Here is a 27,789-nt window from a genome sequence, read left to right as displayed (position 1 = left end):
TTCTTGGGTGACAGCAATTTAAAAAAAGCGAAATCATAAAAAACAGATCTGACATCGTGTAGAGGTTATTCGGACTAAAGGATCGAGTGAACTTATGAGTGTGGAGACTGGGATTTTACTTTAATAAATTGTTGTAGTGCATATCAAAATGTACGTAGGCTAGTTAGCTAGTGTTATAAAAGGTGTACCGTTCTCTACAACAACATAAAATTAAAAATTGTTAAATGTGTATAAACTTAAATTAAATAATTGGATTGAGATATGACAATGAACACTAATATCTGTACGTATACGGTTTAGAGTTGTACAAGTACACACTGGCGAAATATCTACTCTATACATAAACCTACCCTACAATGGTGGTCAAAAGTGGCGGTGTTCCGATTGTATAAATATTTGTGTACAATTTTTGGTGTTAACATTTACCGATGAGATAGCGCACAGTTCTGCTTTATTTTATTTTGAGGGGTAATAGTCAAATTTAAACAGAAGTGGAAAAAAGAAAACTTTTAGAGAAATGAATAGCTCAATAGTTTACAGTCATCAACGAATCTTAAATATTGTTAATCTTCAAATATGGGTGTAATTGTAAATAATAGTTGTAACAATAAACCTAAAATCAGTGGCTTACTATGTGCCTTTCCAATAATGTTAACTTTAAGCGTTAGTAGTTTCTACACAATATTGGATTGTCTAAACTGAGCACGTGGAGACTTAATATTCCAAGAGTGTGTGTGTACGTCTGCTCTCCCGTCCCGTTGAAAGTAAATACCAATGTAGTCATTAAGCGAAAAAAGAGAATTTATTAAATGTCGAGATTTAATTTAGAATTACTCTAAGTATATTTACGTGAGTAAGGTACTTTAAGTGAATATTTTTATATGGTTTGTGTCCTGACACAAATATTTTTATGTAAACTGTATAAATCGGTGCCAACGTAAATATTGTTGTAATTTGTTATATAGTGATAAAATTTTATAATGTATTGTTGACTCTGGTAGCGCGTCGTTTTGGGGGCGCTTCCGCCTCCGAGTGAGCTTTAATGAGCTTTATTTGCAATTGTTGTTGTAATGGAATACAGTTTTAAATGAAATTTTACTAGTTTTTCTTATTGTTTTATTCAATAAACGTCAATCACTATTTCATTACTAAATAGTTTTATACAACACTATAAATATCGAAAAGGGTCAAAAATTACAATATTATTGCTATAAAAAGAATATCATTCGGTGGTCCTCGAGGTGATTGAATAACAAATAAATAAGAGTAACTTCAGTCTTATTTTTAAAGCGATGCACTTTAAAAACATTAAATATCGTACGGATCGCCGCTGAGATTTGGACCTCTAATCTAGTAAAGCTACATCGTCAAGTGAGGTTGACCAGGAATAGCAGAGCCGTCGTCACACGCACTCAGAGAGGCGCGGGGGTCCAGCAAGTTATCAACGTCCACGTTCTCCGTAACCACGCCTTGCTGTAAAACGACGGCGCCGTCGTAGCCGCGCACGGAGGACAGGCGGTGCTGCAGGAGAAATCACATCATAAGTCGAAGTATAATTGTTGTTTAATTATTATTCTAAATTTGATAAATAATTTTTTATACAACGTGACATTTAACAGATGTCCTTTTGTTAAGGGGCATACAGAGATACATGTAGGCATACCATAGCCGAAATTATAATTTAAAAATTACTATACTCATTATTAAGTAACTTTAAAGTTGACATATTTGTAAAAATTTGTGAAGACGGGTAAAGAGTATATAAATAACCGACATAACAAAAACTCAGGTGACTAGGTCACTGACTCGACACTCAAACTACGTTAGTTCGAAAAAAAAAGCTGTTTTACTGTACTATTTTACAATGAAATAGTTTGTATTAATGTAATTAAATTATTAATGTATTTGACTGAAATGGCGATAGCTTAACATTTCTGAAAAATGGCAAAGGTTTTTACGAGTAAATCCACGTAGGAGAAGGATTTGAATTTTGTGAATGGATCGTTAAAAAATAGTGACAGTATATTAATTGTTAACAGTTAACATCTAATTAGAATATACTGTTGTGATATGTGGAAAATTTATTTTGATGAGCGATCAGTGGAGAAGGGCATCATGGTAAAGAATCTTGGAACCAGATATGGTAGAGATCCTTGGCGGATATGGTTTGAGAAGCGTAAGCTGAGTTGAAATACATCAACCACAACATTTAGATTGCGCTCCATTAAAAAGTCTCCGTTGTGTATCGAATGCGGCATAATTGAAGATGCAGTTTACACCACGGTGGAATGTGTCCGAAATGAAGATATCAGAAATGATATGCTGCAACTAATCCAAAATTTTAAAAAGAACTTGGAGATTGTAATTCAATTCTGGCGTATTCTCCGTCAGAACCGGTTAAACTATTCTACAATATTGTAAACAGTGGTATGCGACGACGACTTCATTAATTTTCTTGTATGTAACGTGTGACGTTCCTACGGGGAGGCGTAGTCCTTATGGTCTCAAAGTCCTTAAATAAAGGAAAGAATAAAAATAGTGACCGCAACAGTGAGGACAGTGGCGGCCGGCGCCAGCGCGGCGAGGGCGCGGAGCAGCGCGCGCTCGGCGGCGGCGTCGAGCGCGGCGGCCGGCTCGTCCAGCAGCAGCGCGGCCGCCGCGCGCGCGTGCAGCGCCGCCCGCGCCGCGCCCGCCCGCGCCGCGCGCCCGCCCGCCCAGCGCCGCGCCGACACGCTGCACTCTGCGCGCACGCCATACGGGCCTTCCATCACTTACGATTATATATTAGGCTTTTATAGTGCTACTACGGCAAACGAGCTTACGGCCCACCGGATGGTAAGCGATTACCGTAGCTTATAGACGCCTACAACTTCGGAGGCATCGGAAGCGCTTTGCCGATCCTACCCCAAACCCGTAATATATATAAATGAATGTTTGTCTTCATATCCTTTAGAGAATTGTAAGCTGTGCATTTGATTATGTCATGATTTTCAGCAGTGTTGTGCCTCAGCCCACAAAGGTTTCTGAGTTGGTACGACCTAAAAAAATAGTGTAGCAACGCGTGCAGGGTACATCTAGTTTATAATCAATGTCTCATGTGCAAATTACATTTTCACTTAAAAAAACTTGTTTATTGATTTATTCCGTATATTGTTAGTCACGGGAACGACCCCATAACACCTAGTCATAATCGATCGGTTTGAAATTTACCGATATCTAAAATGGGCCTTTACAACGATGGTCTTTAAAATGTCATGCTTTATTAGGTACCTAAGCCGGCTGGCTGTGCGGTCACATAGTCGAACAACCCGACCGCTCGTAGACTGTGCCAAATTTCTTCGTCTGTGTGCACGGCAAGTGGATCGAGGTTTTCTCGTAGTGTTCCAGAAAACAAAACTGTTTCTTGCGGTAAAACTACTATTCGATGTCGTAACACGCGCAACGGTACTCGATTAATGTCTTGACCATCGAGAAGCACGCGACCGCTCTTAATTGTCGTTGCTCCCGCACAAGTCATTAGAAGAGTAGATTTTCCGCTACCACTTCGGCCACAAACTGCTATCTAAAAAATAGTAATACATCAATAAAATACCTATCTACCATATAAACAATAAAGGTAACCAAATATATAAATATTAGAATCGTTATTGTTTGTACCTTTTGACCAGGTTTGATCATCAAATTTATGTTCTGGAGCACTGGCGATGATTCTGGTTGATATTGAATAGTTACATCTTGAAATTCTATTTTCCCCTTTCGTTCCCATTCTTTAGGAATCGGACCTAAAATATTTACAAGAAATGTGTAACATTTGGTATATTTAGCGTCTAAGTACTTCCATTAGAACATTATGAATAGTGTAAATAATATAATAATGTATGTACATTACAGACAATACTTATTGTAAAATAGATTCCTATATGTAGTCACATATAAGAATCTACCTATTGTAATTTTACAACTAAAAAAGAACAGACTACGGTATAGAGCTGATGTGACAACGTTGACCGATTTTTGAAAATTTATAATCTGATATGGTGTAGTTTTTTACATTTTTTTTCTATTCTGTTTAGAAATAAAAGTCAATAAATGTTTGAATTTCATGATGCTTGATGACATGGACGAATGCTGTTCAAATTACATTTGTATAGGTACCTAACTTAAATATTTTAGCTATTGATGGGTAATAATCAAAATTTAGTTTTAAATTAAGCTGCTGAAGCCTTTGAGATAAAACTTGATGGCTCCAGAATATCACAAAAAAATTGTTCTCTGGAAAGTCGGTTTACAGACAATCAATTTTTCTGACAAGGTTTTGTGGCGAACTTCCTGATGATAATAAACGCCACAATATTATTTTATCAACTTGGACCAGCTCCTTACAAATTTTACACATTGGACCACACGATAAAACCAATGCGTTGAAAGAAATATGACGCCATCAAGAATTAAAGTGTTCGGCTGAACGGCGCTCACACAACACACTTGCTTACGAATCTTAAAACTAACCGCGCATCTAAATTTAATTATTATTTCATTCTCATATTAATTGTAATATCGTTTACTTTCTAAATTAAATTCATCTACATATTAAATTTTGTTATTAATAATTATCTCCTACATATAGTAATCATATAAAACTAAGAACATCTTTTACAAGTACATAAATTACATTAGAGAGTAACAGTCAAATAAATGTGAGGTTATTAGGATAGACCGAATAATAGCTAGGCATTCTAGTGACCCCATATTATTGGTGACCCCGACGTGAAACGAAGTTTGGATTTTGAAAACATCGAAAAGATACCTTAAGGAATATTGAGTTGTGATTTTTAGGGTGTGCCTCAAGTGATAGCGGTAAGCGAGATTTTTTTTTCTTATAAATATGAATCAGGATGATCCTAGAGATGCCGATGTCGGCACAGATGTATTGCGTGTAGGCGTGAAAGTACCACCATTTTGGCCAGAGGAACCCACCTTATGGTTCGCTCAAGTCGAAAGCCAGTTCACGTTATCTCGAATAACAACCGACGAGACTAAGTTTTGCTATTTAGTGGCTCAATTAGATCACCAATATGCAGCTGAAGTAAAAGACGTAATTACTAATCCGCCCGTTGCAGATAAATATTCAAAACTTAAAAACGAGCTCATTAAACGCCTATCTGCCTCAAAGGAGAAACGCGTAAAGCAACTTATAATGCATGAGGAGCTAGGCGACCGAAAACCATCACAGTTCCTACGTCATCTCGAAGGACTGGCAGGTCCATCAGTCCCTAAAGATTTTTTAGCCACTTTATGGTCTAGTCGATTACCTCAGACAATTCAAACCGTAATCGCTTCGCAGATAGATCTACCGTTAGAGAAGCTGGCAGAATTGGCCGACAAGGTGCATGAAATTGCTCCATCAACACCGCAGATAGCAAGTACATCTTCTAATACTTCATCTTCTTCATACGATGACTTGGCTAAGCAGGTATGCGAACTAGCAAAGCAAGTAGCACAACTTAAGGCACGGTTAGAACACAATAGCTCGCGCTCACGCTCAAATACCCGAAAATATAATCGCTCACGAAGCCGCTCATGTCCCAATCAACCACCCCTAGATCATCCTCATTGTTTTTACCATTTTACCTACGGCGCAAATGCAAGAAAATGCAAGGAGCCATGTAGTTTTTCTTCGGAAAACTCCACGGGCAGTCGGAAGTAGTGGCCTATGACTGCCCAACAACAACTACAGGCCGTCTTTTTGTAACCGATCGTGTAAGTAAAATGCAGTTCCTTGTAGACACTGGTTCCGACCTGTGTGTTTTCCCACGGTCAGCATTAAAGACGCCCCGCAAGCAGACTAATTTTGAGTTGGTGGCTGCAAACAACACAGTCATTCATACTTACGGACCAATAAAACTGCATCTTAATTTCGGACTTCGTAGAGACTTCACATGGAACTTTACAGTCGCTGATGTCTACCGACCTATCATTGGTGTCGATTTCCTGACTTACTATGGTTTGCTCATAGACTGCAAACAGCAACGCTTGATCGATGATATCACTTCCCTCTCAGTACGTGCTAACCATACAGTTCCGTCTGACGACATCGCATCAGTGAAGACTGTCACAGGTGAAACTGAATTCCACGAGATCTTGCGAGAATTCCCGGAGATCACAAGGCCAGCAGGTATACACTCTCCGACAAAACATAATACTCTCCATTACATCAGAACCACTCCTGGACAACCAGTATCTTGTAAGCCTCGTCGTCTAGATCCTGTCCGTTGTCAGGCTGCTAAAAAAGAATTCGAGGATATGTTAGCAAGTGGTACAGCCAGACGCTCTGAAAGTCCTTGGTCTTCTGCTCTTCACTTGGTTAAGAAGAAGGACGATGGTTGGAGACCCTGTGGTGACTATCGAGCACTCAATGCTAGAACGATACCTGACCGATACCCGATACGTCATATACATGACTTTTCATATCAGTTGTCAGGATGTTCAATATTCTCTACTATTGATCTTGTTAAGGCATACAATCAAATAGCTGTAAGTCCGAAGGATATACCAAAAACTGCTATCACAACACCGTTTGGATTATTCGAATTCCCTTACATGACATTTGGACTTAGGAATGCAGCACAAACATTTCAAAGATTTATTGATGAGGTGTTATCCGGTCTTGACTTCTCCTACGGATACATCGATGATATTTTGGTATTTTCTAAATCTAAAGAGGAACATAAGACACATCTAAGGCAGTTATTTGAACGTCTCAAGCAGTATGGCATTTTAATTAACACTTCCAAATGCTCATTTGGTCGAGAAACTGTAAATTTCTTAGGATATAACGTTTCTGCTTCTGGATCTAAGCCTCTTGAATCAAAAGTCCAAGCTATCAACGAATTTCCTGTACCTAAGACAGTTAAAGAACTTCGACGGTTTCTAGGAATGCTAAACTTTTATCGTAGGTTTATTCCGAATGCCGCAAAACTCCAGGCGCCGCTGAATTCCATTCTACAAGGACCTAAACTGAAAGGTTCTCACCCAGTAGAGATGACATCTACATTACTCAAGTCTTTCGAAGACTGTAAAACTTCACTATCGCAAGCTACACTATTAGCTCATCCAGATTACTCGGCAGAACTCGCAATCGTCACTGACGCTTCAGACTTTGCTATCGGTGCGGTACTCCAACAGAGGAAAGCTGATGACTGGCAACCTCTAGCATTTTACTCTCATAAGTTGTCTACTGCACAAAAGAAGTATAGCCCTTACGACAAAGAACTTCTAGCTGTATACGAAGCTGTCAAGTACTTTCGACATATGATAGAAACTGCTACATTCGCTGTTTACACCGATCACAAGCCCCTCACTTTTGCTTTTTCTACCAGTAAGCAAGACTGTTCACCACGACAATTCCGGTATCTCGACTTCATATCTCAATTTACCACTGATATAAAATATATACCGGGTAAGGACAACAAAGTAGCTGATGCACTTTCTCGGATCGAAGAAATCAGTACCATAGATTATCAGACTCTTGCACAATCTCAGGACAATGATACTGAACTGCAAGACTTTCTTCGCCGTGGTTCTTCACTGAAGCTTGTGAAAATGTCAACTGAATTTACTACTATACCCATCTACTGTGACATCTCCATGCATTCACCTCGACCGTATATAACACCAGAATTTAGAAGACAAGTCTTTGACATGGTACACAGTTTACATCATCCTGGAAGGTCAGCTACAGTACGACTGGTGACACAAAGATTTGTTTGGCCAGGGATTCGTAAGGACTGTAGAGAGTGGGTACGGCAATGTTTAAAATGCCAAAAATGCAAAATTATCCGCCATACAGTATCCCCCCTTTCCACTTTCCTTACTCCTTCTTCAAGGTTCTCTCACATGCACCTCGACATCATAGGACCTTTACCTATTTCTTATGATTTCAGGTATTGCCTTACCGTCATCGATAGATTCACGCGATGGCCCGAGGCGTTCCCGCTTAAGGACATAACAGCTGAGTCCTGTGCCGCAGCTTTGGTGTCCGGTTGGATTGCACGCTTTGGTTGCCCAGCCCGGGTAACCACAGACCGCGGTCGGCAATTTGAAAGTCAACTGTTCAAATCTCTCACAGCGACAGTTGGCGCTCGACATATTCGCACTACCGCCTACCATCCTGCAGCAAACGGTATAGTTGAGCGAATGCATCGACAACTTAAAACAGCAATCATGTGCAACAGCAACTGTAGTTCTTCGCAGTGGACTGAGTCTCTTCCACTAGTACTTCTTGGCATGCGCAGCTCCTGGAAGGATGATCTTCAAGCGTCACCAGCAGAGCTCGTTTATGGTGAGCCACTTATATTGCCCGGTCAGTTCCTGTCGCCTAAGGATGATTACACCGCAACAGATGTAACTCTTTACGCCACACGCCTACGATCTCATATGGCTAAACTTTCCCCAAGACCAACTTCCTGGCATACATCTACCGCATCACCATTTTATATACCTAAAGACTTAACAAACTCATCGCATGTATTTCTGAGACAAGACCGATTGCGTGGATCGTTAGAACCACCGTATGCCGGACCCTTCAAGGTCATCGAAAGAACGCCTAAGTATTTCACACTAGACGTCCAGAACAAAAAGGTTAATGTTTCTATCGACAGGCTTAAACCGGCGTACATGGCAAGAGAAGAAAAGGTAACACTATCACAACCTGTCAAAACTTCAACAGAGAAGTACACACGAAGCGGGCGAAGAGTCCAATTTCCCAACTTTTATCGACCGTAGTTACGGTCTAGCCAGGGGGAATATGTGGCGAACTTCCTGATGATAATAAACGCCACAATATTATTTTATCAACTTGGACCAGCTCCTTACAAATTTTACACATTGGACCACACGATAAAACCAATGCGTTGAAAGAAATATGACGCCATCAAGAATTGAAGTGTTCGGCTGAACGGCGCTCACACAACACACTTCCTTACGAATCTTAAAACTAACCGCGCATCTAAATTTAATTATTATTTCATTCTCATATTAATTGTAATATCGTTTACTTTCTAAATTAAATTCATCTACATATTAAATTTTGTTATTAATAATTATCTCCTACATATAGTAATCATATAAAACTAAGAACATCTTTTACAAGTACATAAATTACATTAGAGAGTAACAGTCAAATAAATGTGAGGTTATTAGGATAGACCGAATAATAGCTAGGCATTCTAGTGACCCCATTGTTTCTTTTATGGATTGAATTGAATTATTATCACTGAAATAACATAATTTTGTATAATACAAAGGAGTTAATTGAAAATTACAAATTTTTCGATCAAATCTTATATGTAAAATTTTCGTGTCAAAATGTTAGTTACAATACTCCTCCGATACGGTTGAACCGATTTTTATGAAATTTTGTGTGCATGTCGGGTAGGTCTAAGAATCGGCCAACATCTATTTTTATACCCCTAAGTCATAAGGGAGAAGGGGGTATTAAGGGGGTAATAACCTTATGGAAAATATCTCATAAAACATAGACAAATGCAGAGCAAATTTTCATACCGAGTTATGAGAGCATAAGAGATCTCGTAGACTCTCATAATTCGGTATGAGAATTTGGTCTGCATTTGTCCATGTTTTCTGAGATTTTTTCCATAGGTGACATATACGGCAAAACAACGTTTGCGGGGTCAGCTAGTAACATATATTTATTCGAACTGCTTGCTCTGACATCACGCGAGAAAAGAGATAAATGTATCAACGCTTGGGCTGACCGTGCCTCTATATTGCTTGTTCTGCATTCTCGCAGCCAGTATTTATCAATTTATAAGACGTTAGCACGTCAAACTGAGAGAATGTGTGATCGGTATAAGTCTAAGTGAACTAATCACTTAGGCTTATTCTGAAATTTCCACATCATTAGGAATTATAAAGGTAAAACTGCGAGCGACACTGTCCATACAGTTAACTTACATTCTTCTCTATAATCTTCTTGAGGCACATCCGTATCGGTAAGCAGTCGTTGTACAGCAGCAAGCATCGCATCTAAATCTGCTCGCGCCTTGCCGAGGTGAGCGAGGTACACGGGCAGCAGAAGCGAATAAGCCCCCGCCAACCCCGTCACCGCGCCACTGCAGCCGCTGTACAGCGCCGCAGCCAGAGACACGAACACGCTCACCGCTCCCATTATGTCCTATTAAAAGTCATTTCACAATTTTTCGCTCTGCAAGTTTAGGTAAATTTGGTGCATCGCGCGAGTTGTACGAGCCGCGCGATCTTTGCGCTAGTTAGTATAAGTGTGACAACCAAAAGATCATCTTGTTCATTTTCTAATGTATAATATAAATTAATAACTCTGTTTTTTACATAATTAATTTGTTAAAAATTTCAAGTTTGTCATATAACAACAGTCAATACATTTAAAATAAAAATAAAAAAAAAAAAAATTTTTAACCGACTTCCAAAAAAGGAGGAGGTTCTCAATTCGACTGTATTTTTTTATGTATGTTACATCAGAACTTTTGACCGTATGGACCGATTTCGACAAATTTTTATTTAATCGAAAGGTGGTGTGTGTCAATTGGTCCCATTTAAATTTATTTGAGATCTAACAACTACTTTTCGAGTTATATCTAATAATGCGTTTTTACTTGACGCTTTTTTCGCCGACCTACGTTGTATTATACCGCATAACTTTCTACTGGATGTACCGATTTTGATAATTCTTTTTTTGTTGGAAAGGAGATATCCCTAGTTTAGTACCATGATAAGAAAACTAGGATCTAATGATGGGATCCCAGAGAAATCGAGGGAAACTCTCGAAAATCCGCAATAACTTTTTACAGGGTGTACCGATTTTGATAATTTTTGATTTAATCGAAAGCTGATGTTTATCATGTGGGCACATATAAATTTTATTGAGATCTGACTTTTTGAGTAATCTTTGATAACGCGTAGTTACTTGACTATTTTTTCGTCGATCTACGTTGTATTACTCGTTGATGTAATTCAAGTCGGTTTTTTTTCGTTTGCGAGCAAACACAATTATATGAAACATTTTTTTAAAATTGATTTAGTTTTTTGACTTTACGAATGAATCTATTTATTTACGATATAAATAAAATAGCATTTTATTATGCCCCAGAAAATCTGTGCGTGAATGTTAGTTGCATAGTTTTGGATGAAAGTAGACCATCAAATTTTGGCGGTTTTAATTTTTTTATAAAGTCAATGACACCGACAAACTTATTAATTAACAAATAACAAGACAAACAGATTGAAATGCCTATTTGTATTGATAATGTGAGAAAAAAAATTAAATTATACATTTGTTTACAGAAATTATCATTATATTATTTTACAGTCATTTTCCTAATATGTTTGTATTTTTATGAAAGTATCAAATGCGGTTTATCCACTATAACAACAGGCGCTTGGCGCGTGTGAGTGAAAGAGACGGCTGCGCAGAATTTGACGTAGACCTTACCTCTAAGAGCGCTGGCGCTCGACTGATTTACTGGGCGATGATGATGCGTGGTAATATATACTATCTTTTTATTATTTAATACAAAATGTATTAAAAATGATTACAATTTTTTAATTATTTTTTTTTGTATTCCTTAATGATGTAAGTTTACTTTCTAAGAAAAATATCGCTTTTAAAATTGTACTTATTTGGAAAATATTCGCAACTTTAAATTTTTTTATCGATTAATAGAAATAAAAATGGAATAAAAATCTGTTCTAGTATTCAACAAAATTATATTCCACATATTACGATATTTTTTTTTAAATGGCTTCAACGTAGAGGTTATTGAAAAGTAGGACTTCAAAGTATACATTGCGACCATTTACCCAGGGAGGAGGCTGATGAAAAGGTTAATAATTTTATACACATAATATGTATCAAAATTGTTTCTTCTTATTCCCTTACAACAAGGGTTGCTCTATTAAATTTCAATAATAGAAACTATATTATTGCATCCAATAGTGAGATTAACGACGTCAAAATGTTTCAATTCCGCGGATTATTACCAATTTTTGTGAAATGGCTCTTAATGAGTTTACATTTATTCAATTCAGTCACTCACTTCAGCCTATCGCAGTCCACTGCTTGACATAGGTCTCTCCAATTTCGCGCCAAAAATGACGTGAACTCATGTGTTTTGCCCATAGTCACCACTCTGGGCACCGCCTGCCCAAACCTTATAAGTTCTAAGGTTATAGTGAAACTGTGTTATCCCTTAGTCGCCTCTTACGACAACAACACCTGCCCACCACACAGCACATTTAATTCAGTACATACTCAAATCTTTAGAAGAAAATTTGGTAATCAGTAGGTATGTACGTTTTTATTTTTGGGTTACCCACACATTAGGAATTCTAAAACGCCGTTGGCGTTGATATGATATTCAAAAATGTTTAGAATTCCTAATGTGTGAGTAACACAAAAATAAAATCGTACATATTAAAAATAGCATGGTGTCGTCTCCTGTCAAATTTTCATTGTAATATGAAACTTTTAATAGTAACTGGTCTCTGTAAAGAACTCACTATAGACGGCGCCACGGTTCGCTTAAACCGAAAATAAAAATCATCATATCAAAAATTTCGATCCAGCGGGTACATCGTTCCATAGCTTAATTGGCTAGAGCGCCGACACAGTCAGTCGGAGGCGCGGGTTCGATCCCCGCTGGAGCGGTCAATTTTTGATATGATATTCAAAAATGTTTAGAATCAGTAGGTACTTATAATATTCGTTTACCAGTGAAAGACTTAGCCACCGATTTGCAGAATTGAGTAACAACAAAGCATTGTGATTGCGATCTAGACGGTGGTAAAAGGCAGTCAGCATGCGCGGGCGTAGTCGGCACGCGCGCACAGTCACCGCCCCCGCCAGCGTTTGCGCCGCCAACGACACCGCGCGCGCCGCTGTGTCAGCCTCTGCGTGTTGAAGCGTCCTGGGATTCAACGATATAAGAGATTTATTGATCGCGACAGGTTAAATTAATCAAATATTTTATTCCATTTGTATGCTGAAGACGATTAAACCAATTAATTGGTTGTGGATGAATATCACGACTATTCAGGAATATTGGCCATTATTTCAAATAAAGTTTATGACTAGTATACTGTATACCAATGCTTATGTTATTTTTTTAAGTGATCATAACCTTAAAAGAGAATATATAATATATATATATATATAGCCCACGATATCCGATATATACTTAAGCGAAAATGAAGTTAGACTGCTTCCGAATTCTTTTATTTTTTTTTACAACTCATTTTGTACTTTGATTTTTGTGAAAGTGAACATGTCGATTTACATGTGGCGTAAATTTGGGGCATGACTGTGTTTTATTTAATAATAAAAGTACAAATTCCAACTCTGTGAAACTTGAATACGAATAAATAATCATTTTTTTAAATAATAGTATTTTATCTTCAAAATACATACAAACAATCACAAAGATCCAGATCACGACAAACATCTGTACTGCATGTAAGTACAAAGATTTGTCATTGCTGCAGTGGCTGTGATCACTGCGCTAAAGCGTCCGCTAAAACTATTACTTTACCTAGCATTCTTCAAATAAACAACTTGCAAGATAATGTATATGGCGAATGCTGGAATCATTGCAAGTAAGGTCCACGGTGACGCGACGGCATTAACAAGCATAGCCGCTCCACAGAGCAGGGCTAGCTGGACCCATCTATTTACAGCTGTTGGTAACTTCTGTAATGATGAAAAAAATAAACATTTAATACCATAATTCAGTTTAAATAAATGTATTTCAACTTGAAACTTTACTATTGTATGTGATAATAAGGTCATATTATAATATTTTCTTTTATGTTAACTAGGATATAGCTCGCTTCTGTCTGTAATATCCCACTGGCCGCATTTCTCCATGTAGGAGAAGGATAGAGCTTAATCCACCACGCTGCTTTACTGCGGGTTGGCGGATACATTCCCAACTATGAGTAACGATTGCTGTCAGGTATACTTGATAACAACCGACCGACAGCTTAATGTGCTCTCCGAGGCACGGTGGAGAGACCCACAAGTACTAAATACCAGACCGTAAATGAATACCTATATGTACAAACATAAGTATCCATTTAGCCTTTGTTCCGCTCTATGGCCTCTTCAATACGTTCAGTATTAAAGCGGCGAAGGTCACTTGTCAAGGACTTGGAGATCTATCTATTCAACTTCCGGTAACGGTTAGCATCCGCCGAGGATGTATGTATGGCTGTAGAGATTTCCTCATACATAGCTTCCAGTTCGTCATCTGGAGGCGTCGAGGTCGGTGCTTAAGCCTGTATGACCTTCAGCGAATACCTCTTGGATATTCTGAGTATAAGGTACGCCACCCTGCTCGACACGCTCCTGACGACGTCCATGCTGTTGACGAGAGACTTGTAGATGAGGAACCCGACACCACCCTGGGACTGTTGGTCGCCTTCCCGGTAGTACAGCAGGTTGCCGGACTTAAGGGTTATCGAGTCCTCTCCTTCCCTTCGGACTTCAGATAGCCCTATAATATCCCAGTTTAACCTGCTGAGAGCTTTCTCTAGCTCAAGGAGCTTCGCGGCGGTCCGCAGCGTCCTAGTGTTATATGTTGCCAGGGCCAATTGTCGTCTCGTTGGGTGTGGTAGCCTGGCTTCTGCCGGAGATTATGGCCCCCTGTCCCGCCGTTACCGTGGCCACCACCGTAGCCAGGACTAGCGGGGCTGCCGGGGACTGGGGGGACAATTTTTAGTCGTGTCTGTCATTAGGGGGATTTGGCTTAATCGCCACGCTTGCCAGGCGGGTTGGCAATCGCAGTTGTGACCATGTATTTAGAAAGTGCTGCTGCCCACTTTCTAGTGGTTTTCCCTCTACCGCTTCTTACGATACCCACGGGATGAGATGATGATGAGATGGGGTGGCACTATTCTACGCTGGTTGCCACACGGCGATTTTTTTAACACAGTCTGAATTATTATTTTTTTCATTAATAAGCAATATTACTTACGATAATATATATAAAATTTCGATCAATGCCAACTTAAAGAAAAAACACTTGCCAATTTTCTGCTACTGAGTTGGTATCAATTTACGAGATACGAGTTAGGTACTCGTGCTCCTTTTTACAGTGCTCGATAGTGCGTAGCGTTGCTGTAGTTGAAATATTCTAGTACTAGTAGTAGTAATTGTAAAACTACGTGTATATTCAATATACAGTTTCTAAAAATATATCTTATATTGTAGTCGCTGTACCGTGAAATAATAAGAATATTATAAAACAAAGTATTCTTTTACTAAGTAAGTGCGTACTTTATCAACAATAAGAGTGTCAGAAGAGAAGCGATGTATCGTGTCGCCAGCCGAGCGCGAGTTGTGGTGGTGCAGCGAAGCGTGCAGCGTGGCGTGCAGCAGTCGTTCGTGCAGCGAGCGCCGCGCCGCCGCGGCCGCGCACGCGCACAACACTTGCGCGCCGCCCGCCGCCAGCACCCCGCACGCGCACCACAGAGCGTACACAAGAATCATGTCCCACATCTAAAATTATATAATAAAAAAATATTATTTTCTCACAAATAACCATTTCAATTTTATTTACAATTGAACTAAATATCACAATGATGAAGGCTGTTGTTTTGTAAATTAATTGACGAGCTAGCAAATGAAAAACTTTGATGTATCGAACTCTTAGTTTTAGTACTACTTTTATTTCGATTGAAATAGTTAATAAGTCGTGGAAATTACTCGATTTTTTAACTGACTTCAAAAAAAGGAGGAGGTTATATTATATATATATTATGTATGTTCGGGGATAATTCTGTCGTGTATGAACCGATTTTGATAATTCTTTTATTGTTGGAAAGGAGATATCCCTGGTTTGGTACCATGATAAGGAAACTAGGATCTGATGATGGGATCCCAGAGAAATCGTGGGAAACTCGAAAATTCGCATAACTTTTTACTGGGTGTACTGATTTTGATGATTTTTAATTTAATCGAAAGCCGATGTTTATCATGTGGTCACATTTAAATTTCATCGAGATCTGATTACAAATTTTGAAGTAATCTTTGATAATGCGTATTTACTTGACTATTTTTCGTCTACCTACGTTGTATATTACTTGTCGATATAATTGAAGTCGGTTTTTCTTCGTTTGCCTGCAAACACAATTATATAAGAATAAAATCCAGATATCATTGCCAGTTTTTGTTGGTTATTTTTGACATGTTGTTGCTGACAGTTAATGGTTGATTTTCGGTAATATGATCCTTTAACCTGTTGATCAGACAGAGGAGAACGTTTATTTTCTACGGCGAGATGTGACAGGCAATAATCAGCGCCGACAGAAACGACTTGAGCTATCACAGCGACGCAGAAATACGCTCCCCCCCACCAACGACACGCACGAGCATATTTCCATACCACTGTACACTGTAAAAAGATAAGAAATAAATTTTAAAAAAATTTAGAAAAGCTGGATGTTTAAATTATTCAGGCTATCTTCTTTTCATTACTATACTTAAGCTCTGTTTCACCGGTTGTGGATAAAGTTTATCTTGCACATAAGTTACAAATAGACTTTATTTAACAGCGGGATATAGCACAATAAATAATAATAATAAATATATTAGAATAGGCCATTAGGACCTTTTTGCCTCAATTAAGACAAAACTTTTAGATTCACAAATGCGAATAGAAATATGCAACAAATATAGTGAATTTCCATGTTGAAAAACAATAATATAATTTAAAATTATAAACATTGAATACCGTCTTCTTTCAGATGGCGTTACCGGCAACTGGTGAACAAGGCCCGAGTACGTTAACTTCAGTGCTTAAAGCTGTATTAGTGCTTATAGTGATGTATTAAAAGTTACCTCATCCAGAGTAAGCTCTGCGTCTCCTTCGGTGGGTGGCAGTGCATCGTCGGGTGCAATAGTTGTTTCGACACCATTGCAGTTTGAAATAACCGTTGGGTCGTTTATTGACTCCTCCACGACTGTTTCTAAGATTTGAAACGATTTTTTTATTGTTATTTTATTTACATATTGACGTTTTAATTTTTTAGCAGAATTTTGTCTCAATTTTGCTTTATGAGGTAGACTAATAAAATAATAAATAATACTCTAAATCAACATATATAGCTTTAAAAAGTATGCATTTTGCCTCATTACATTAATTAATAGTTTTTTTTTTTAAATCTATTATTATTTTATTTTATAGTTTATTTAAAGAGGATTACCAATATTTTGAGATGCGGGGATGATTTTATCTGAGTCTGAGCTTAATAATCGATGTAAGCTTACTGGCGTCCAGCTGGAAATACAAATGAAACATATTTTGTTAAGTGTAATAAAGAATCTCTTTGATAGTATGAAGTGAGAAACACTGGCGCTTTGCGCTAACTGTCTCACATACTTTTTTTTCCAACTAGGTCATTAAACAAGCGTACGGCTGACCTGGTGGTAAGCGATTACCGTAGCTTATAGACGCCTGCAACACCAGAAGCATCGCAAGCGCGTTGTTGAACTTACCCTCGCCCCTCCCCAGGAGCTCTGGTCACCTTATTCACTACAGGAACATTATACTACTTGAGAACAGTATTATTTAGCGGTGATCTTCTGTAACATCAAGGTACTTCCCCCGATTTTGAGGATATGTCCTGCCGTGCCCTACCTCACTTAATTAATTGACTCAGTAAGTTGAATGATTTTACTTGATACGAAATGGGAAGTAATAAGTCTAGCCACAGATTTCTTTATTTGCCATGTGAGCTGACTTCTTATTTTATAACTAAGCAACGAGACGAGATAGCCTTTTCGTCTTTTTTTCAAAGCCAACTAAATATTCTATAGAAAGCATCAAGTAAAGATCAACAATTATTTTTACTTCTTCTTCTTATTTTTACTTGCCACCTAATTTACTAACTCGGCCACGAATTTTACATCTGATTACCATTTTACGTTTTACACCTTCAACACAAGGTCCTCAAAAAATATAATTCAAGCTTCCATAGACAGTATCATTTATAACTTAGCATGTAAAATAATACATCATATTCTTTTAACGTGAAAATAGTCAATACAAGATTTGTTACGATAACTACAAAGTTCGAAACATGAATTTGCTGACGCTTAATGCTAATTAAATTGTCTAAATCATTGCTATTACCTTGGTACTGTTCGATTCGGTCGGCGGCTTAAAAGACGTCGCAATAAACTTCCTTCTCGTTGTAATACTTCATTAGCTTCATCTGCACTCACAGCTCGTCGAAAATCGCGATACCATCTTAAACAAAATAATAAGTAATCTTAGAACCCCTTTTGTATTAAATACAACTTTTTACTTACAGAACTCACTTGAAGCGAATGGATGGAGGCGGGGACGAGATCTGGCGTGACAACAGTGGCCGATTTCGCTTTACAGTACTACGCCAAGTGCCACCAGTAAACGTAGGCACCTCGGCTAGAAGATGAGCTCCAGCCACTTCGTTAACGCCAACTTGCTAACATAGTAATATTTTGAATGCATACGTAACTTATTTTTAAGTGAATGTTTTGTAGAATAGAAACGTCATAAAAATAAAAAAGGATAATGTTTTGTTGAGAACATACTAAAGCATCATCTGACATATTTCTCCGAAACTGTAAACTGTTTATTGCACGAAGAAGTTGTGATCGCTCGCGCAGAGTGCCGCCAGATGGATCCGCTGCGGTCCTCCCAGATGCTGAGCGAGCTTCAGCTGCTAGTTGTGCCCATTGGCTGATAATACCTTCGTGTGTAGTACTTAGATGACCAACTTCTCTTATACGACAGTCTCCCATCGCTATCACCTACAAAGTTTAAAAATCATTGTGAGAAGAGACTAATCTATTACCCTAACTTTGGTGATAGCTATTTCTTCGTAGTTATCTTACAATGTCTGCGTAATGCAGTAGCTCCAGTCTGTTAGTTGCTAATAGGACTGTACGACCAGATCGCGCCGCTGGTACAAGCGCCTTTGCAACTAAATGTCGTGCTAGCGATACATCTAAAGAACTAAGCGGCTCGTCAAGTACAATAAGCTTTGCTCGTGAGTACAAAGCACGTGCAACACATAAGCGAACGCGCTGTCCTCCTGACAATGGCGTCCCATAACTTCCCAACTGCGTGTTATCACCTTCTACAATTTGATGTTACATGTATAGTTATATTAATGTTAAAGATACGCATTATTAACATTGCTTAAAAAAGTGAGTCATGATCACCCGGTAAGAGTTTCAAGTCAGGTCGAAGGCCAGTGGTACGCAGTACGCGTGCGTATCTTTTCGGGCACCATACACTACCCATTAATATATTTTCACGTATAGAATCTTCGAGAATCCAAGGTGGTTGTCCGGCGTACCACATTGTACAACTACTAAATAAACAAAAACAAAAGGATTAAATATGAATCTAAAATTCAAATTGATATTACTTCCTTTTGTATCGAATATTGAGTAATTTTATGTATTCAGGGTTTTGTATTCGTGACGGGCGTAAGTAAATAACTTAATTTGAAATCTTATTCATACATACGAGTATAAGGAGTGGCTATAATTTCAGATAAGCTTTTGTAAAATTTTTGCATTTATTTTTTTATTATTCTATTTCTTTCAAAGTAGCTTAGCTTCAGTTTCATCTTTATTTTAGATTTTTATTTTTTCTCAGTTCAATTTTGTTATTTTTAATTTTTGTTATCCTTTCTAATTAATATTTTTAGGCTATTTGATTATAATTAAAATAAACTATTCTCACGTATTTATGTTAATATCTCCTCTTTCGAGATACATTTCTCCCAGTATTGCGGAAAGCAACAAAGATTTACCAGACCCCGAAGCTCCGACAACCATTATTAATTTTCCTGAAGCAAAATAGAAGTGTTATATGATGTATTTATCTTACGATTACTCCCCAATGGAGCGTTTTATATTGAAATTATAAAGAGGAGAGTGGTTACAATAATAAACAGATGATGGGGTTGGGGATTGAGGAGATGAGCTATGTTACATATTAAAACTATTTTTACTATAAAACTAAAAATAATTTAAATAAATAATTATATTAATAATAAATAATGATATAAAAAAATGTTTAGAATTCCTAATATGAATAAATCGTACAAATCGTGAATGTGAATAAATCGTACAAATTAAAAATATCATGGTGTCGTCTCCTGTTAACGATTTTCATTGTAATATGAAACTTTGAATATTTACGGGTTTCTCTAAAGAACTCACTATAGACGGCGCCACGGTCGCTTAGACCGAATATAAAATCATCATATCAAAAATTTCGATCTTACAGGTACATCGTTCCATAGCTTAATTGGCTAGAGCACCGACACGGTCAGTCGGAGATGCAGGTTCGATCCCCACTGGAACGGTCGATTTTTGATATGACATTAAAAAAATAAAAAAATGTTTATAAGCAATTATGTTCAATAAAATGGTTTACCTGGTGAGATTTCTAAATCATCGACTTCAAGCCAAACGTTTTCCTTCATTTTCCAAGAAAAAACAGCGTTTTTAAATCTTACAAGAAATTCTTTCTCTTGAACAACTTGTGAACTATTAACAGCCATTTCTTCCCTTTCAGAGAGAGTATTATCTTCTGGAATAACATCAAGGAAAGCTTCGTATGAATTGTCCGCGGACTGCTTAGAATACGCATCATCACCATTAATGTCATTTTGTGTGTTGTAAGATTCTGGAAGATCCAAGAAATCATTTATCCTTTTTGTGCTGACCTAAACATCGAGACATTCTTTATTTACATGTAACGTCACAGAAAATTAAATCATTATTTGTAGGTACCGACTACCGTACAACATAATTACGTCAATTCATTTACGTACCGTTGCTTGTATCATCATTAATATAGTTACTGGTAATATCAACAGCGGTATAGTCAGCTGATTAAAGAGTGCTAGTCCAGAAAATACATTAACTGCGTTTAGGGCACTAGTATTTTCGAGAAAATAGTGTGTCGTGAACGTGATTATAGTGATTAGCGCTCCGGACGCTTGTGTCGTAAAACCTGTAATGTTTAATTGCAATGTGTAGATTTTTACAATTGAATTTATAACCTCATAAAGATATCACTCAACTACATACCTAATAGCCCCCAGTATATGGAATCTTTATTAAGAAGCTTTAGTTCAACTTCTCTAAACTGCAATACCTTTTCGTTAAATAAATCTTCCCATACGTATAACTTTATTACATTAATTCCTTGTAGTATTTCTGATATTTTTGAAATTCTATGATCCGTACATTTTGAAATGTCCCTAGAATTTTCTGAGATTTTCTTTCCTATATACAGTTGCAGCGGTGATATAAGCAACACACTTGTAATTGAGCCTATAATAGCACTTATACCTAACTTTGTATATACTAAATACAATATAATAGTAACCTGAAAAAAATATTTATGAATCTTAACTTCCTTACGACTATTGAATATAAATTTAGAACTAACGGGAATATATGTTTTTTAAAGTTTCTTACTGCGAACATTATTTAATTGCGATAAAAATACATATAACAGTGCTCCAACTCTAACATGACTTATGGGTATAACAATGAAACAAATATTCTTCTTTCCTTTTTTTCACAACATAATCTATAATATAAAAATGAGTCGCTGAATGTGTTGCTAAGCGCAAAACTCGAGAACGGTTGGACCGATTTCGCTAATTCTTTTTTTTAAATATTCCTTGAAGTACGAGGATGGTTCTTACGGAGAGAAAAATTCTAAAAAAAAAAAAATTAAATTTCCTGAAAAAGTCTAAAAACAACACTTTTCTATACTCCCATACAAAAGATTTGTGATAATACTTAAAAGTCACTGTTAGGCGATACGAAGTTCGCCGGGTCAGCTAGTATTAGATAAAAATCTTCGTCGCTACACTTGCCTTCAGAGGAATGGCCCACGTGTAGTGGAAAACCCATACGCATGACATGATATTATAGGTATCTTGAGATATTAAATTCGTAAGAAGTCCTGATTGCGTATTAGCAACTTCTTCCGGGTTAGGCAGTAAATGTGACACATCGTTTACTTCAGTGTCTGCAGACCAAATTGTTAAGCGTGTACATTTATCGTAAATCATGCTCTAAAAAGAAATTAAATTTTAATGTACCTGTGATTGATTAGATTCTTTTACAGCCTAGTTTTGTACATCATGTGATGCACAACTTACCTGTAGAGCCATTTTAAGTCTAGAACCTTCTACCATAAGTAAATGAGTAGAATTTTGCGATAATAAAGCTTGAACGATAAGCGCTAACGTTGTAATAAATAACATAACATAGCCATTGGAGAAAAACTCTTCGATAGTTACTTCAGATTCCGTGTTATAAACTGCATTTAAACCTTCAATATATCGAATTAAAGCAGCTAATCCAAGTGCAGGGACAATACTCGTTAAATCGCTGAAAATTTTTAATAATCCCGCTATATAGAAGTTTGGCCACACCATCCGACTGTAACATTTCCATATGCTAACATACTTGTTTTTGTTTGTGACCTGCAATATAATACAGAAAATAAACATTAAATCAACCGCCCATAAGTTAAACGGGTTGCAATTAGTTCCATATATTAGAAGCAAATACCTTTTGATTGTTGTAAAAGTTCCTTATTTTTTTATAATATAGTTTAGATGACTCATTTTCCTGTACTTCTCCAATCTTCTCACTGTCTGAAGTTGATCGGTAACCTCTGTACAGTAAAGAGTTTAACCAAAAGAAGGTTATTCTTGAATAAAAATGTGTATCGTTATATAAGTATAACGTTTTAGTCTCTGTTAAACTTATTTGACGTCTGGGTAAACGCTTTGTAACCTGAAAATAAAAATATCTTTCGTGTCATAATATTCTCAGTCAGTTCAGTACTGCAGTCCACACTGCGTTTGCCAACACGTGGTCTCCACTCCAGGACACGTCTGCTTCAGCGGTTCTAGGTCCTGCGATATATGTGACCAGCCCACTGCCACTTCAACTATAATATATACTTCAACTATAATATATTATAGCTTGTTGTACAGGCTATGTCGGTTGCTTTCGTTCTCTAGCGGATAGTCTCATTTCTGATCCTATCTTTGAGAGAGACCCCAAGCATAGCGTTCCATTGCATGTTGAGCGACTTTAAACTTGTGAACTAGTAGTCCCTTCGTCAGTGTCCACGTCTCGGCACCGCATATCAAAATAGGCAGGAGGCATTCCTCGAAGACTTTTGTCTTCAAGCATTGCGGAGTATTCAAGTGAAGACCCGTCGAAGAATCCTCCTATCGGCTTCTTTCTCAAAGTTGTTTCAGCCAAGCTTAATTGTATGGCCAAGGTAGACATAATCCTGAATAACTTCTAGAAGGGTACCATCGACCGATACCGTCCTCGGTATGACTTGGTTATTAAACATAGTTTTCGTTTTGTCCAAATTCATACCGAGATAATCTCGTGAGGACTCATTTAGGTAGCCCAGCATTATATGATACATCGCCGGTCGATATAACATCTCAGCAGAGAATCCAAGACAGCCCCACGTCTCGACAAAGTATCATAATACTAATATTTAATAAAATATTCTCAACATTTCGTTAAATTTCAAGATCTAATCGTTAAACACGTGTTGAGAAAATTATACGAAGAGCGGCGCCAGACTTACGTCTCGTGGCTGGCGTCTGGCGTCTAGATTGACTCCTATGAGTTACTGCTTTAGCAAAAATATGAGTGTACTCGTATTTGTCGAGTTAGTGAGTCACTGACATTTTGAGAGGAAGCTTTCACAACAATGCAGCCACACGTACCTATCTGTTATTCTTAAAGTTCTAAAGCCCTTACTATTGTCCTCAGTGGATAGATATTATTGTAAGTCAATTTACATCTTCTAATACATTACCTTAGAAATATTTTATTAGCGCTTAAATAAAGCTCAAAAGACCCAAACTAACAAACTAGGCTCTTTATTGGGTTTTTTGATTTTGCATAAAAGTGCTCTTTAACACAATATTATTTAATATTTATTTATTTCAAACAAAATAGTTAATTTCCTTTATTATGTCTTTACCTACTAGAAGATCTTTTACGATAATCGCTTCAACTATTATGGCGAGTTGACGACTGTTTTCCGCTTAAGCGCAGTATCAAGTATCATACATCTTCCTCTTACGGGCTTTCTAACACGTCTATTTTCAATCGGTTTTATGCATCACGAAATTACCACGTTCGAACACATCCAAAACAAAGGCTCCTTTTTATTGTATCAGTATTGACAAACTAGTTTTTAAAATACTTACCTCATCATAAAAGCATAGCCAATCCACTACAGACATAATGAACGATAAAAACATTCCAACTCCATATACATATACTTCGATATAATCGTGAGAAGCTCCATTCAACAGGAAATTATGTATTATTGCTCCTGATGAGGCAGATGTCAGTAGCCAATATATAGCTAAATATAATATCGGAGCGGTTGTGCGTCTAGTCCATAAAGTGACATGCATAGCTGCAGCGGCCAACCAAGCTAGAGGACCCATTAGTGCACCCACAAGTCGTACGGTGTTTCCTGGACGGAGAGTAGCTGCTGCGGCACCGCAACACCAAATTACGCCTAAAAGTATACTAGCTACTCCTCTTATATTTTGTCCTCGCCATCGGACACCACACCTACAGTATAATTGTTTTTATTAATATTTCTCATTTTTTGAATTGGATTAAAGTTTGTTTGATAAGTACTAATTACAAACCAACGAGGTCGCTGTTTCAAGCAGCAGCAAATGAGGGCGGTCGAGATGGTAGCACAGTAAAGGTTGAGAGATTGCAGCGCTGCGGCGAGTGCATAGGCTCGGCATAGTTTGTCGTTGGGCTCGCATACTGCGTCCATCTCGGTCAATCTTGGTAACAATATTTATTTATGTACACCTTTATTTATTGTGACACACATATGGAAACCCTGAATCTTAATCAGGTCGCAATTTCAAAGCATGTTTACTAGCGCTGAGTTTTTAAGTGATGTATTTGTTTGGACTTCCTATTTTATTATAAACTACATCGCAGTTTCATAAGTTGTAATCTCGAATATTATTTAATAGTTTATGATTTCTATTAAACTGTAAGGTGGTAGTGTGATATTATCAGATTTATAAGACACGCAATTCTTAGATACAGAATATGTACTCTAACCATAAACATGAGACTAGAGCGTCAAAATAAACGAATACTTCAGCTGTACTACATATATTATTATACATGTGTTTTAAACATATGATATTCATTATACGTACAATAATTGTGTTTGCTCGCAAACGAAAAAAAAACCGACTTCAATTACATCGACAAGTAATACAACGTAGATCGACGAAAACATAGTCAAGCAACTACGCGTTATAAAAGATTACTCAAAAAGTAGTTATCAGATCTCGTTAAAATTTATATGTGACCACATGATAAACATCAGCTTTCGATTAAATTAAAAATTATCAAAATCGGTACACCCAGTAAAAAGTAATTACGGATTTTCGAGAGTTTCCCTCGATTTCTCTGGGATCCCATCATCAGATCCTGGTTTCTTTATCACGGTACCAAACTAGGGATATCCCCTTTCCAACAAAAAAAGAATTATCAAAATCGGTACATCCAGTAGAAAGTTATGCGGTATAATACAACGTAGGTCGACGAAAAAAGCGTCAAGTAAAAACGCATTATTAGATATAACTCGAAAAGTAGTTGTTAGATCTCAAATAAATTTAAATGGGACCAATTGGCACACACCACCTTTCGATTAAAAGAAAATTTGTCTAAATCGGTCTACCCGGTCAAAAGTTCTGATGTAACATACATTAAAAAAAAATACAGTCGAATTGAGAACCTCCTCCTTTTTTGGAAGTCGGTTAAAAAGATAGATATTATCATTGGGTAATGCCTGAGCCGGCCGTTTAAGATAATCAACTTTCAACATAAAAATTTTAGTTAACCGGTGTGATAAAAAATATTGAAACCTCACATACAACTGAAGAAGTTTGTTAAGTTTTATTGTAGATGAAGGCAATTTTTTATATTAGATAGGACTGGTGCTTAGTCAGCCACACTACAGGTTAGTGGTTAGGTTAGCAAATTCCTATTTAGTGAAAGTGTTCACTATCAGGTCTTCGTGATAAGAACAAGTACTGATCACTTGGCGTCCTCTTCGAATAAGTCTGTATGTCGCATCAGAACGTCGTCATATACATTTTCAAAATAGAAGAACTTGTGTTATTTTCCCTACAAGATATCTACTTAATATGACCATGTGTGTCGTGTAAAATACGAGTGAGTATATTTATTTATGGGATATTTTTAATTACACACCAAAAATCTCATCACCAGCAACATTTGTCCATCAATTAAGTTATTTTTATTTATTCATTTACTTATTTATTTATTTACTTATAAGGGATGGTACACAGCACAGAAAAAATTATAAAACAAACTAGAATGAAATATAATCAAAAACGCCAATTACGACCATCCATCCGTTTAAAATTTAAAATAACAAACGTTTTTTTTTACATCAAACATATCATTACACAGCAAGTAACGCAATTGATTTTATCAAATTAATATTTTTTTTCCAGATGTTAAGCAAAAAATTGTTTTGTACGCAAATAAACTATTATTTTTTATATTAAATATAGGTACTACTCATTGCACAGCTAATTAACTATTTCTGCAGCAGAAATAGGTATCTATTTTTGCAGCATGTTTCCTATTAGCATTGAAAATTATTATGGCATAATTAAAATGTGACTTAAAAAAACGCGTTAAAAACATTCTAAATTTAAACAAATAAAGCCATTAGGATTATAAATATTTAAATGTAAATACTAAGTTTATTTTTGCTTTACATATATTTCTTGTTTATTTAATGAATATAATGTAAAAGTATTTTAAATACACTTAATAAGGTAAGTAAGTATTTTAACTTTCCAACGAGTATTCAATAATTGAAAGTGTGCGAACGTGATAGGTAGGTGAAACAAATCTAGTCTATAGCCGTCTATAGCCGCAATGTATCAGATTTCAATATTAGTAGCACACAAAGTTTACCTAAGTTCTTTTTTATTTTGATTAGTTTAAGAATACTAATTATTATTGATTAGATTCACAACATCATAGAAACCTTTTCACGTAGAAATAATGCTGTAACTGTGTTTAATTGTTTATGACAATTTTGTACTCGACTATGTAGTAATAATATTAGTTATTGTTGTTTCAAAATTGTAATAAACCTACACAACTTTACACAAGCTAGCGTTGAAAACTCAAATTTACTACACATACCAAATTCTTATCAAAATTAATGTTGAAATAATTCTAATTACTTTGGGTTGATAAAAAGGCTATTGACGTTGTATTTTTTGAGAATTATATTTTTTTAGATACCAAAAAAAAAATGTCTAGCTAGACTATATTATTTAAAAAAAATTAACGATTTTGACTCGTTAATAGTAAATACTAAAGGAGGAGTGAGTATTAGAGAAATAGCTTAGCAACATAGGTTTACAGTTAGAAAGTATTCTAAGCTTACCAATTATATTTATAATCATCAACAACAAATAAGAGTTTGCTATGCTGTTATATGCGCTTTGGTATGTGTGGTCGTACGTGTGCCGTGTAGGCTACTAAACACCGGCGGTTGCGGGTTCGATTCCCGCTTGGAATGGATATTTGTATTTTTACAAATATTTTTTTCTTCCTTGTATATATCGTTA

At 36.8% G+C, this 27,789-nt stretch overlaps 1 protein-coding gene across 1 annotated transcript; it reads right to left on the bottom strand.

The window, feature by feature from the left end:
* Positions 1–1,102: 1,102 nt before the first annotated feature.
* Positions 1,103–25,322, bottom strand: LOC123653833 (ATP-binding cassette sub-family C member Sur-like). The gene is made up of 25 exons (XM_045589813.1): positions 24,787–25,322; positions 24,331–24,706; positions 22,652–22,879; positions 22,237–22,563; positions 21,949–22,149; positions 21,149–21,449; positions 20,890–21,071; positions 20,490–20,781; positions 19,791–19,896; positions 19,262–19,413; positions 18,932–19,176; positions 18,629–18,847; positions 18,374–18,519; positions 18,186–18,302; positions 17,257–17,330; positions 16,892–17,019; positions 16,290–16,451; positions 15,329–15,550; positions 13,584–13,741; positions 12,767–12,962; positions 9,976–10,195; positions 3,658–3,782; positions 3,271–3,562; positions 2,544–2,740; positions 1,103–1,521 (listed from the first exon to the last, which is right to left on the bottom strand). The coding sequence occupies exons 1-25, from the start codon at positions 24,921–24,923 to the stop codon at positions 1,360–1,362; spliced, it is 4,965 nt and encodes a 1,654-aa protein (XP_045445769.1). The 5' UTR covers positions 24,924–25,322; the 3' UTR covers positions 1,103–1,359.
* Positions 25,323–27,789: the final 2,467 nt, after the last annotated feature.

This window comes from Melitaea cinxia, chromosome 5 (genome assembly GCF_905220565.1).
Source record: "Melitaea cinxia chromosome 5, ilMelCinx1.1, whole genome shotgun sequence".
Lineage (NCBI taxonomy): Eukaryota > Metazoa > Arthropoda > Insecta > Lepidoptera > Nymphalidae > Melitaea > Melitaea cinxia.
Note: the sequence above shows the minus strand (reverse complement) of the source record. Positions and strands in the feature narration are given on the sequence as shown.

Bases quoted from the DNA above. Each gene is read 5' to 3' on its own strand.
- LOC123653833 (XM_045589813.1), bottom strand. From the start codon at position 24,923: ATGGACGCAGTATGCGAGCCCAACGACAAACTATGCCGAGCCTATGCA. The intron at 18,303-18,373 runs GTGAGTTCTGTA...ATTTTGTTTAAG, and splicing joins CCTCCATCCATTCGCTTCAA to ATGGTATCGCGATTTTCGAC. The intron at 3,563-3,657 runs GTACAAACAATA...ACTATTTTTTAG, and splicing joins TGATCAAACCTGGTCAAAAG to ATAGCAGTTTGTGGCCGAAG.